The 13,959-nt window shown below is 40.4% G+C and overlaps 1 protein-coding gene across 1 annotated transcript in view; it reads right to left on the bottom strand.

The window, feature by feature from the left end:
* Window positions 1-1,956, bottom strand: part of LOC141332865 (GRAM domain-containing protein 4-like) — a 36,169-nt gene extending 34,213 nt beyond the window's left edge. The window contains exon 1 of the mRNA XM_073837827.1: window positions 1,578-1,956. Within this exon, the coding sequence (XP_073693928.1) occupies window positions 1,578-1,956 (379 nt within the window). The remainder of the gene's footprint in view (window positions 1-1,577) is intronic.
* Window positions 1,957-13,959: the final 12,003 nt, after the last annotated feature.

The following is a 13,959-nucleotide window of genomic DNA, read 5'->3' as shown; positions in this document are numbered from 1 at the left end:
ATTGTAATTGTTTTATAATGACTCACAAAATGTATGTAATACATTACATAATATATTAAGATATAAAACAATTAATTTAATTTGTAATAATATTTCATAACATTCCTTGTATTTTGATCAAATAAATGCAACTTTGGTGAGGATAAGATACTTTCAAAAACATTTAAAAATCTTACTGGCTACAAACTTATTAACAGTAGTGAACACCGATCAGGCATAACATTATGACCACCTTCCTAATATTGTGTTGGTCCTGCTTTTGCTGCCAAAACAGCCCTGACCTGTTGAGACATGGTCTCCACGAGACTCCTGAAGGTGTGCTGTGGTGTCTGGCACCAAGATGTTAGCAGTTGATTCTTTAAGTTCTGTAAGTTGCGAGGTGAGGCCTCCATGGTTCAGACTAGTTTTTTCAGCACATTCCACAGATGCTCGATTGGATTGAGATCTAGGAAATTTGGAGGCCAAGTCAACACCTCAAGTCAAGTCAAGTCACCTTTATTTATATAGCACTTTTAACAATACAGATTGTGTCAAAGCAACTTCACAGTATTTAAACAGGACACTAGTGTGTAAGTAACACATTTTTGTAAACAATCAATTTTCAGTTGAAGGCAGTTCATCAATTAATTCAGTGATATCATCATCCAGTTCAGTTCAAATAGTATACAATATAGCTGGAAAGTGTCCCCAACTAACCAAGCCAGAGGCGACAGCGGCAAGGAACCAAAACTCCATAGGTGACAGAAATGGAGAAAAACCCTTGGGAGAAACCAGGCCTCAAACTCGTTGTTGTGCTCCTCAACCCATTCCTGGACCATTTTTGCTTTGTGGCAAGGCACATTATCCTGCTGAATGAGGCCACAGCCATCAGGGAATACATGGTCTGCAACAATGCTTAGGTGGGTGTTACATGTCAAAGTAACATCCAGATAGATGGCAGGATGCAAGGTTTCCCAGCAGAACATTGGCAAAAGCATCACACTGCCTCCTCCTTCTTCCCATAGTGCATCCTGTTGTCATGTGTTCCCCAGGTTAACTTGGAGGCCAAGTCAACACCTCAAATTCGTTGTTGTGCTCCTCAAACCACTCCTGAACCATTTGTCCTTTGTGACAGGGCACATTATCCTGCTGAAAAAGGCCACAGCCACCGTTTTCATGAGAGGGTGTACATGGTCTGCAACAATGCTTCAGTAGTTTATACATGTCAAAGTAACATCCTCATGGATGGCAGGACCCAAGGTTTCCCAGCAGAACATTGCCCAAAGCATCACACTGCCTCCTCCTTCTTCCCATAGTGCATCCTGTTGTCATGTGTTCCCCAGGTAAGTGACGCACACGTACCCGGCCTTCCACGTGATGTAAAAGTGGCACCAAGATGTTACTAGCAGATCCTTTAAGTCCTGTAAGTTGTGAGCTGGGGCCTCTATGGTTTGGACTTGTTTGATTAGCACATCCCATAGATGCTTGGATGGAGATCTGGGGAATTTGGAGGCCAAGTCAACACCTCAAACTCGTTGTTGTGCACCTCAAACTATTCCTGAATGATTTTTGCTTTGTGTCAAGGCGCATTATGCTACTGAAAGAAGCCACATCCACCATTTCTATGAGAGGGTGTACATGGTCTGCAACAATGCTTAGGTAGGTGGTACATGTCAAAGTAACATCCACATGGATGGCAGGACCAAAGGTTTCCAGCAGAACATTGCCCAAAGCATCACACTGCCTCCTCCCTCTTCCCATAGTGCATCCTGTTGCCATGTGTTCTCCAGGTAAGTGACACACACGTACCCAGCCATCCATGTGATGTAAAAGAAAACGTGATTCATCAGACCAGGCCACCTTCTTCCATTGCTCCGGGGCCCAGTTCTGATGCTCACGTACCCACTGTTGACTCTTTCGGCAGTGGACAGGGGTCAGCATGGGCACCCTGACTGGACTGCAGCTCTGCCGCCCCATGTGGAACAAACTGCAATGAACTGTGCATTCTGACACCTTTTCCTGAAAACCAGCATTAACTTCTTGAGTAATTTGAGATACAGTAGCTTGTCTGTTGGATCGGACCACAGGGGCCAGGCTTCACTCCCCACATGCTCAATGAGGCTTGGCCACTATGACCCTGTCGCTGATTTACCACTGTTCCTTCTTTGGACCTCTTTTGATAGATACTCTCCACTGCAGACCGGGCACTCCCCACAAGACCAGAAGTTTTGGAGATGCTCTGACCCAGTTGTCTAGCCATCACAATTTGCCCATTGTCAAACTCACACAAATCTTTACGCCTGCCCATTTTCCTGCTTCTAACACATCAACTTTGAGGACAAAATGTTCACTTGCTGCCTAAAACAGTACATCCCATCCACTAACAGGTGACATGATGAAGAGATTAGTGAGATGTTATCAGTGTTATTCACTTCACCTGTCAGTGGTCATAATGTTATGGCTGATCGGTGTATGTAAATATTTAAAAGTTTGTTGTTAATGTAATTATCATGTTCCCAAATATTTACCCCAATATTGGTTATTTCATGGGATCATTTAAAAAAATTCCCTTTACATTTACTCACCCTCATGCCAACAAAGAGTTTTAGACAAGTAGTCCATCAGTGAACCCTCTTATTAACAATGAACCTGTCAAATGTACCAGCCTATTGTGCATAACAGGATGTTTAGTACAACATTTAACAGCGATAATAGTGGGGTCACAGCATATCCTTGTCTAACATGGACCAAAATGTTGGCAGATAGTCACACCCCTCCTTAAGTGTTCACAAAACTAGTGAGCTGCCTCGCTGTATACAGTTTACATAATCACTTAGCAGCTACTGTAGCCAGCATCCTACAACAAAATCAAAATGTAGAATTGATATGGTCTTCAACAGCAGCCTTTAACTTGTTTTAACAATACAGAAAGGCCTTTAGTTACTTATTGTTTAATTTACCACAGAGTATAAATTAGCAACAGTTTCTTGTAATAGAAACATTAAGCAATATGAAGCCAGTGGTAAGAATTCTAGGAACGTAATGAAATATATTTCCCACTCTGTTTCTTTTTAGTTCTCCCTCTCCCTTCACTCTTTTTCTCTTTTCGTAATAATAGCCCTTCGCAGTATGCCTCACGATCTCTCTCCATGTCAGTGAATTCACATCACCCCCGCAGACAGACAGGAGTCGCCGTCAGGCATCAATAACAGAAGTGGAGCGATCTACTGAAGTGCTGATAGTTTTCCATCCTGCACAACAGAGCCATTTCAGAATGACCACACAAACACTAGACAGATAAAGAGACATGAGTCATTCTGTCTGATGTATTTTATGAGCACACGTTGCATTTTAGTCACAGGAGATTAAACATTTATTCTGTTGTTATACATTATGGATAAGTTGAAAATTGACAGAGTATATACTTTTTTCATTTACGTATGTTTACAACACCCCTTACAAAAAAGGCTGTAACTGTACCGTGGTACAAGAAGAATTTCATTGTAATAACTTAAAGGATTAGTTCATTGAAAAATGTGTCATCATTTATTCACTCTCACGATGTTCCAAACCCATTAGACTTTCGTTCATCATTAGAACACAAATGAAGACATTTTCCATAAAACCTGAGAGACTTGTGACTTCAAGCTCCAAAACCAGACATGCAGTGAAGATGAACACGAAGCAAAGCTATTTAGAGAATTAATTAATCATTTTTGTTTTGTTTTCACACCCAAACTCTGGAGTCACAAGGTTTGTTTTTACAATGCTTTTATAATATTTTGGAGGCTTTATCACCTTAATGTTTGACAGAAATCTCTCAGGCTTTATTAAAAATACCTTTGTGTCCAAAGAACATCTAAAGACTTATGAGTTTACATTAAGATGAGTGAATGGTGACAAAATTTAAAATTTTAAGTTAACTATGCACTGGGGGCAGTCATGGCCTAATGGTGAGAGATTCGGGCTTGTAACCCAAAGGTTGCCGGTTCGATTCCCACGCCGGCAGGAATAGAAGGTGGGGATTGTGAATGAACAGCGCTCTTTCCCCCTTCAATATCTGACTGAGGTGCCCTTGAGCAAAGCACCAAACCCCTGGCTCCCTGGGTGCTGGAGCAATAGCTGCCCACTGTAAACCCCTCCCTACCATAAGCCTACTCTTCTCTGATTTGTCAGCTGGCCAAGCCTGTTATGATTGGGACTGAGAGGAGTACTTGAGAAAGTTAGTTAGCTACCATCTGTGTTGCCACGTCTGTGGTTGTTTTTGATGTTCACGGGTTGAAGCAACGCCAATAACATTATATTTAGCCCCTGGAATGCAAATTTAGCAGGGAAACCTCGAAAAAAAAAATTGGGAACCACCCTGGGCTAGTTTTAACTATTAATTGGGTGGGTTTTCTTGTAAAAAAAAACCTGGCAACCTTGATGCGCCTTTATATAAAAGAATGATAGAGTGCTCCAGTACATTTTAAAATAATGACATAAAAACATTTCATTTAACACTTCAAGTGATTCATGCCCATAGCTAAAGTTTAGCTGCTAAACTGTAAACACATAAAACAATGCCGAGTGCTACCGTGATTCACTGATGAAACAACACAGTTTGTAAACCAAAATAAGTCTTTGTTACATTCTTTATTATTAAATAGGAAATAGTGGGTTCAAAGCGAATTACCAGAACTATTTCAGTAAGACAGTATATTGTGGTTTACCTGAAAACCTAAAGCTTCAGTAGGTATATTAACACATATGACGTAGATCGGTAACAGGCAGAAGATCAGACAACTTGTTAAAACGATTCTGAGTCAACTTTTTTTAAGAGACAATATCATTATGTATTATGCACTTTTTTGATTAAAAACTTTGCAGACTGTTTACATTGAAGGATAGCTACATTACAAACTGCAAAAAATCTAAAGTATTTTTGCTCCTAAAACATATACCGTGGTACTAAATGATTATCTACTTCATTAAATACCCTTGTACCCTTGTCCAAAAACATGATCATAGATTTTTCTAAATGAGCTTCTAAAGGAAAGTTCTCTGAACTTCTTAACACATAAGTGCATTGTATCTTTTCATATCTTTGAATGTAATGTACTGTAAGATAAATAGTACACTGTCTGTGCACTCCTATAAAATGTGACATGACTTTACAAAACTAGGCCAAGGAAAACTGAACTTCATGATAACTGGCACATCTTTTAATTATTTTAATAGTAGTTAACTTTAGTCATACAATATATTGCATTAGTAAAAGCAGTTGATGTTAACTCATTCAATATGAATGATATGCATTAATGTATACACCTCATAATACCATGTTCTAACCAGAAGCAAAATGGTGCAACACACGATAAAATGTATCTGTCAATGTTAATCAGAGTTTTTGTCCAAACCAGCCATGACAACAATTTCTATACCAGCAGCTTTGCATCTGGACAAGATAAACTAGGTGACAAAAGATGATAATCTCAGGTACTGATTATGTGCTTTGTATAGTGTTAAAAGGTGTAATCTTAATTAAAATATCATTGTGTATGTCTGTAAGCCATAATGATAGTTTCAATAGCTAATTTACCTCAGAAAATATATGAAAGGAAACAAAGTGCATTGCATTTATTCAGGACATGGTGTCAAGTGCATGCATTAATGTGCATACAGTAGCCTCTCTATAATATTATAATGTCTGTTATTATCTCTTAGCAACCAGTGCACTCAAATAGCATTCGATAAAACAGATATACAGCTAAGTACTGTACATGTTTGCAACTGGTCTGAGTATTTTCAGTATCTTCTAAGACTAGTTTAAAAAAACAAAATATAAATAATATAAAAATAAATGCAAAGACAAACTGCGTATGTGTACCTCAGTTTCTGAGTCTGAACACTGTGATAAATTAATAGCCCACATACACAAGCTAATTTCATCTCCACCCGTTCAGACCTTATAAAACATTAAGGAGCTCTCTCTGAGCTGTTACGCGCACTCAAACCGGACAGGCCGTGTGAGGCTATGAGGTCATTTTATGTATCCATCCCCATCCATCTGTCCCTGAATAAAACCTCATTGACTTTCTTTGCTAATGGTTTCACACTGGAACATTATGAGTGTTGGCAGAACACACTGCAAATTACTTTGAGAGCTCACTATCAGTGTCTATGTTATTCTCAAACATTTAAATATGAAAGCAATTAAAGGAAGAAAAAAAAAATTGACATTCTCAGGCCAACCCATTTATATCCCAGTGGTGGATCCTGACAGAGGCGATACAGGATTGCGCCCACTCTCACTTCTGCTTGAAACTTTAATTGAAATTGCCTCCTTACAAATAACTTTTTTCTAAGTAGCTCTATGAGCTATTTATCCTTCCCTGCAGCCGACTGCCTCATCTAACTTCTGCCGTCTAGGCAAACTGAACATAGTGGGCGAGGGATGTTATAATTATAGCCATGTAATGCAAAGGTTGAGTTATTAAAATGCAAATAAAAGGCATCCAGCTTCTTCTATTTTTGATAAATATTATTTTTCTGGGATTCAAACATATGACTTTTTTATTTTAGTCCAAGTCTCTTATTTTTTCCCTCCTATTTTAATGCAATGCAACACAGCTATGAGACACTGAGACACAACAAATGCTATGACAAATCAGACAATTAAAAGAACATTTGGGTGGGTTCTGTCTGCAATTTTTTTTTTTTTTCACACTTATGGATAAGTTACATAATTAAATGAATTGAAACTGCTGTCTTTCCAACTTCAAGGGATAGTTCAACCATAAAATGAAAATTACCCCATGATTTACTCACTCTCAAGCCATCCTAGGTGTATATGACTTTCTTCTTTCAGCCAAATACAATCTGATATTAAAAAAAGTTGTGGCTCTTCCAAGCTTCACAATGGCAGTGAATGGCTGGTGAGATTTTAAAGTCCAATAAAGTGCATTCATCTATCATAAAAAGTACTCCACATGGCTCTGGGAGGTTAATAAAGTCCTTCTAAAGGGAATCGATACGCTTTTGTAATAAAAATATCCATATTTAAAACTATAAACAGTAATCTATAGCTTCCGCTAATTGTCATTTGCACATTCACGAGAGATTGGCATTCCAGCAGATGATGTGGCGTTGGGTAAGTTCCTGTGAAAATAAGCTAGTCTCGTGAGAACCAAGTTCTGAAAAAACAGTCACCTCTTGGCTTATATCGAAATCCTCTGCCATTTTTTTTCAAATCCTTGTTTTTTCTAATTTGTGACTGGTGTTTTGTGTCCACTGCGCCTCTGCGTTTGTCACTGCAGGTTTATTTTGTTACATTTACTTGAGTAAATTTTTGGAATTGTACTTTTAAAAGTAGATTTCAAGATGGGTACTTTTACTTTGTCTCGAGTACTAAATTCTAGCAAAAAAAAATACTTCACTACACTGGGCGGGGTTCCTCTCATTACTTAATTTTTATGCAATACGTGTTAAGAAACATGTATTTTATTTCAAGCGTGCTGTCTCTTTTACCTGGGGCATGAAAAAATTTTACTGTTGGCCTGCAATGAGGATTTTTATTAGTCCATAGTTACGATGTCATTTAAGTAATATTGTAGTAGCAGTATAGATTTACTGTCCTCTAAAATTTCTCAGCATACAGCCATTATTATCAAAATAGCTGGCAACAAAAGTGAGTACACCCTAAGTGATAACAGTACTATGTTGTTTAACCATGCAAAGCCACATGTCCTATTCATCATGTTTATGTTTTTGTCTGCTTGACAGGACCATACGAAGTTGTGTATCTTGTATTAGAGCAGTTAAAATTGGGTGTTTTAAATACAATTCTCTCATACTGACCACTGGATGTTCAACGTGGCATCTCATGGCAAAGAACTCTATGAGGATTTGAAAATTAGAATTGTTGCTCTCCACAAAGATGGCCAAGGCGATTAGAGGTTGAGTAACACTGAAACCGAGTTACACTACATACACTGCACGCTGCAACAAGTCGGTTTGCATAGGCTTTGTCAGAGAAGGAAGCCTCATCTAAAGCTGGCTCACAAGAAAGCCCGCAAACAGTTTGCTGAAGACAACCTGTCCATGAGCTTGAATTACTGGTACCAGTTTTCCGACATGATAACAATCCCAAACACACCACCAAGATGACAACTGCCTTGCTGAGGAAGCTGATGGTAAAGGTGATGGGGTGGCCAAGTATGTCTCCAAACCTGAACCCTATTAAGCACCTGTGGGGCATCCTCAAGCATAAGGTGGAGAAGCGCCATGTGTCTAATGTCCAGCAGCATTGTGAGGACTGGAAGAGGATCCTAGCAACAACCTGTGCAAGTCTGGTCAAGTCCATGCCCAGGATGATTAAGACAGTGCCAGATAACAATGGTGCTAACACAATATTTTGACACTTTGGACAAGTTCACTTAGGGTGTACTCACTTTTGTTGCCAGCTATTTTGACAATAATGACTGTATGTTGAGTAATTTTCAGGGGACAATAAATATATACTGTAATACAAGCTGCACATTGACTACTCTAAAATATATCCAGGTTTCTCCCTTAAGAAGATATACTAAAATGGTTACTGAAATGTGACAGACTACAAATTACGGTTTGTAAAGTTTTACTTATGAATATTTTTCTTACACAAATGCATCCATATGCTTCAAAAGACCTTTATTATCCACCCGGAGCCATGTCGAGTACATTTTTATGATAGATGAATGCACTTCATTATTAAAAAGCTTAGAAGAGCCAGGACATTTTTTTAATATAACTCTGATTATATTTGTCTGAAAGAAGAAAGTCATATACTCCTAGGATGGCTTGAGGGTGAATTAATCATAGGGTAATTTTCATTCTTGTGACTATCCCTTTAAATTATATTTTAGAACATATCACACGAGTCAAATCAGTATCAACTACATAAGACTGCTGGCAAGTAGTGATGCATGTAAAGGCTACTATAGCAGGGCATTAACCGCAATTGGCTTATGATGCGTTGAAAAGGTCCCGCCCTGTTTTTGAGTCCCAGCCCATCTCTGACCATCACCATAAAGTATGATTTAAAGCTTACTCCCATCAAGAAACGCCCACTTTGACAGAAAAAAACACTGTTTGGCCAACATGTAAGGACAGCAACTACTCAACTTGATGATGACATAACAGTTTGAATAAATGACTGGGCATTCTTAAACATCAATGGCCCAAAGAATAAGAGCTGACAACCTCAAACACAACCTGAAGCAAAGTTCACAAGCAGTCACTTGTAGGTTGCTGCTCTTAGGAAGCTTACATGTGCTCTTACTAAGCTTGGCAACAATTCATCTAAACCTATTAAGGGCACAGCAGAGATGAATGACCCTGGCCTGGGGAAATACTAACAACACAGGTAACAAAGCTAACAGCTAACAAAATCCCTGTTAGCTCAGAACGAATGTTCTACTAACGCTATCAATTCCTTCCCCATTCGGTCTCTGCTTGTGTAATTACTAATTAGCATTGACCAGTGGCCTGGTTTGCTGTTCTGGTCATACTGTCACACTTCATTCCATCATGGGACTATAGCTTTGGGCATGACCTGTTTTAGTATTGTCACAACACACCAACAAACTCTCAGCCAGTGTGTTAATATGTGTGGATGCCACAGGACAAGTAAATCAATTATCCTAAATACTACACCTTTAAAAAGCAATGGAAGCTAAATACCACTCAAGATACAGAATTAGCAATACAGATCTGAGTACGTACAGAAACAGTACATCCAAAAATAAACATTTGCTCCATTAGTTACTCATCGTTCCAAACTGCTTTGACTTTCTTTCTTCTGTGGAATACAAAAAGAGGATTTGCACTGCATTGCTATTTTTTATTCAATTATAAAGAATTCTCAATCGTTCATTTCAAAGCATTATAAGTAATTCATATATCTTGTACACAACATTCCACATGTGCTACATTTCAAAAAGATGGAAATTTAAATTGTAATTCAAACTGATCTAAATGGTTTGTCCACAAATCTGACTGATTCTGTTCTCGAAATCAGCTCATTGAGACTTAATGATCCAGTCACAGTGGTTGAAATGCTCACTGGAGATGAAGATGTCACTGAAAACTTACATTTGTAACCCTGGAGCACAAAACAAAAATTAAGATGTATACAGATGTATAAATAAGTTTTCCACTGATGTTCCACTGAATTTCTCCTTTCAGCAAGAATAAGGGGATCAAGATCTTGGCTAAGATAGTGTTAACCACTTACTTAGGGTGAGGTTGTCTTTGAGGTCATCTGTGATTCCATCGCAGAAGAACTCCATATCTGAGAAAAAAATGCCTCCAAGCATTAAGACCTCATGTCCCATCAATGTAACACATGTCCTCTAATGTTCAAGCATAGCTGCTTTTAATCAAGGCCCCCTTGATTTTCTAAATCAACACACAAAATGCTCCTTGAGGTTTGTTCCCTTGCATCTTGGTGCACCAAATTCTTGTGACCAGCTTTGTCTGTTGTGAATTTGTCTTATTGGCCGGAAATGTAGGATCTAGAAGTTGGCATCCATTGGATTATGTAGGTGTGCATCCACTACTGCACCACAACCCTTATGACAACAATCATGAAATGCAGTTCAGCGGACTGCATCTAAGCCCTGTGGGTAGATTAAGCACCTAGAGGAAAACTACTGGTCCTTACTGATTGAGGTGAAACAAAAGCTCTATTCACCAGAGAAAGCCAGTGGCCCATTCTGGCACTTTGTTCACATTCTGTAAGGTGTTTTTCACAACACTGAGCAGCAAGTTGTTTGAAATAGAGCCATGCACTTACACAAAGACCATACAGTGACGTTACCAAACTCAACATGGTCATGCAATTCAAGCCGGAACATTTGCATGACTCAGGTTAAGTAATGTTGACCATGCTGTTGTTAAAAATAGATCCATTTGAATTTTTTCCATCCATAATTTGCATGCTCACATGCTCACACCTATTTATAACTCTAACAGTGTTGCACCATTAGGAATAGGAGTTCAGGTTTCTCTTAACATTTTTTTTTTTCAATATCTAAGAGTTGAACTTTGAGAGTTGAATGTTTTATATAATGCCAATCCCATGGGGGGTCAAGGGACAGACAGATACTGTCTTCAAAGATAAATGGACAGGCCAATTCTCAGCTTTTCCAGACCAACATCCTGTTTCTAAGAAACTTCCTGATCTTATCTCTCTATTCGTGCACAAGAATTAGTTCCTCCTGTACTCAAAGGCAGACGATCTAGTACCTATTCTTTTAACCCAACACCAGTAATGATGTCAATCATCATTTTCTACTTTGATATCACCAAAAATATATTATCAGATAGCGTAGGATGAAGAATGATTTTTTGTGCTCCATTATTTCAGGTCTTGGTTTGAATTTTGGTGTTGGATCTTGACATTTAGGGTCTTGTTTTTGAGTTTGGTATTAGTTTGGGTCTTGGTCTACAGGAGTCTGATATTGGTCTGAATCTGGTTTTTGGAATGCCCACCATGACCACCATGAGGGAGAAAGCCTGACGTGAGCTGTCTATGGATCTGGGTAAAGTGAAAGCGGAAGGAGACCTAATTGACTGGGATTCTGACCTGCCCCTTCTCCTCCCTCCTCCTTCCCACATCCTTCCCAGAGAGGACTTCGGTTTCCACGTTCAGCCCAGAGAGGACTCTTGTTTCCCTGTATAGCCCAGAAAGGTCTCCCGTTCCTGAGTTTAGACCAGAGAGGACTCCCGTTCCTAAGTTTAGCCCAGAGAGGGCTCATATTTCTCTGTACAGCCCAGAGAGGGCTCCCGTTCCTGAGTTTAGCCCAGAGAAGGCTCCTATTTCTCCATATAGCCCAGAGAGGGACCCCACTCCTCTGGCTGCATCTCGTCTCTTCTTCTTTCTGGCTCCGTTAGACTCTTTCATCCCTTCAGTTCCACCATGGTCCTCTGTCGTTCCGGCTCCACCGCGGCCTTTCGGGTCCATGCCTCTGCGACGGTCGGCAGATCCATTGGTTCCACCTCGGCCCTCTGGATCCTCCTCATCACCCTGGGTCATTGACTCTACGCCTCTGCCTCGGGCTCCTCCACCACCAGCTCTGCCTCCAGTGGTAGGCCCCCTGGAGTTTTCAGCCCCTCCTCCTCCATGGCTCCTCCCCTCTGTCAGGTCGTCATCATGGCTGTGGCCTGGGTCCCACCTGGCTCCTCCTGCTCTAAGTCTTTCCTGTCGTCGCCCTGGCTCCTCCCTCAGTCTGATCCACCCTGGCCTCTGTTCATCATCCTCTTCCTAGTTATCCATCCTCCTCCTGAGCCTTCTTCCAAGTTTCCACCCATCCTTCCCTCTTCCTTCTACGGCATGAGGACACGCCTTTCGGGAGGGGGCAGTTTGTCAGTAATATGGACCTGTTTTGTTGTTTTCGCCCCTCTTTATTTTTCTGTGCCCTTATTTCGTAATGTTTATTTTCTCATTTAGTCTAGTTAGTCATTCTGTGCACCTGTGTTTCCCTGATCACATGTACTTAAGTTCCAGTCTGTGTTCCTCCTTTGTCGGGTCTACTATGTGATGTATGTGTGCCTTCTTCCATTCCTGGTGTGGAATACTCCTTGTGTTTTGGATTTATTAAAGACTTTCCCTTATCCAGGTCTCCGTCGTTCGTTCTGGCACAGTTCATGACACACATAACACAATGGTCCCGACACCCAGTGGCGTACACAGACCACTGGAGGGGCAGGGGCGAAATGGCGTTAAGAGGGCACAATCATGGACGGGACACGTAGACCGAAACACAAGGGCACTTTCGCGTCAGACCTCAAAGGGGCAGGGTCTCGGGTCCCACAGTGCATGCCACTGCCTACACCGATTCACTGCCGATGTGTGGATCACACCAAACACTAGCCCGACAGATGCTGGGCAATGGTCTGATGTTGACCGACGGCTGACCATCGGCTTGGTTTGTCCCAGCCTGGGCCTTAATGGGCCATAGAGATTATTAGGTATTAGTTTAGGTCTTTTAGGAGTTTGGCCTTGTTTTGAGTCTGGTTACTAGGGGGTCTGCTATTGGTCTAGGTTGTAGGAGGTCTGGTACTTGAAGAGTTTGTTTCAGAGATTGTTATTGAGCCATTATCCATTATTATAGTTGAGGAGATCATTATTAAGTTAAATTTTTAATGCCAAAGCAACAATATTCCAGTGAACTATAATAAATGGTTGAATGGACTATTCTGCCATCATCCTTAATTATTCATGGTGAGATCCTTGAGACACTGTTCATGGTTATGCGAGCATATGGTTGAGACATGGTTGGCGTATTGTTGTACTGTGATGTGTGCTGCCTTTCACAGCAGCAAACCTCTCGTTCCTCTGAGAGGAAACATAAGCTTTCTCTCTCTGAGTCAGCGGCAGCCTTTCAGAGCAACAATAAACCCCTGAATGCTGCTGTCGCATGGTAACCTGCCTGAAAGGAAGAAAAGGCAGAGGAAAGGGTGTGGGTGTAGTAAATAAGAGAGAGTCTCTCAGAGTTTAGGAGGAACAAAATTGGAGGAGTACTGAGGGAAATGACATGGGCACATTGTTTCTGTATATAGCAGCAAACCCCAGCAGGATAAGGCCATCTGAACCACCAGAAGCCTGGTGGTATTTATCATTACAATGTGTGGGGTGCTTCCAGGGGGGCAAATTACCAAGACTACTTAGATTTTAGAGGTATAATGAAAGTCATTTTCATATATTATTCTATTTTAACAACCTAATTTCTCTTTCTGCTGTTTTATTCTCTTCTGTCTATCTAGTTTCTGTGTAAAGAGCTCTGGATCAATGATGGCCCACTCAGTGGCCTAATTCTGTCCCGAACTTCAGCTGATATTTTACAGGCTGTCACAGTTCCTGCCAGCGGCACCACTGTCATACTAATTATAAGTCAAGGCTACAATGAAGAGACAAGTCTGACAAGCAACCAATGATGCTTTATCACTTTGAAATTT

Source organism: Garra rufa, chromosome 4 (genome assembly GCF_049309525.1).
Source record: "Garra rufa chromosome 4, GarRuf1.0, whole genome shotgun sequence".
NCBI classification, from domain to species: domain Eukaryota; kingdom Metazoa; phylum Chordata; class Actinopteri; order Cypriniformes; family Cyprinidae; genus Garra; species Garra rufa.
The sequence above is the reverse complement of the archived record's forward strand: the minus strand, read 5'-3'. Positions and strand labels throughout refer to the sequence as shown.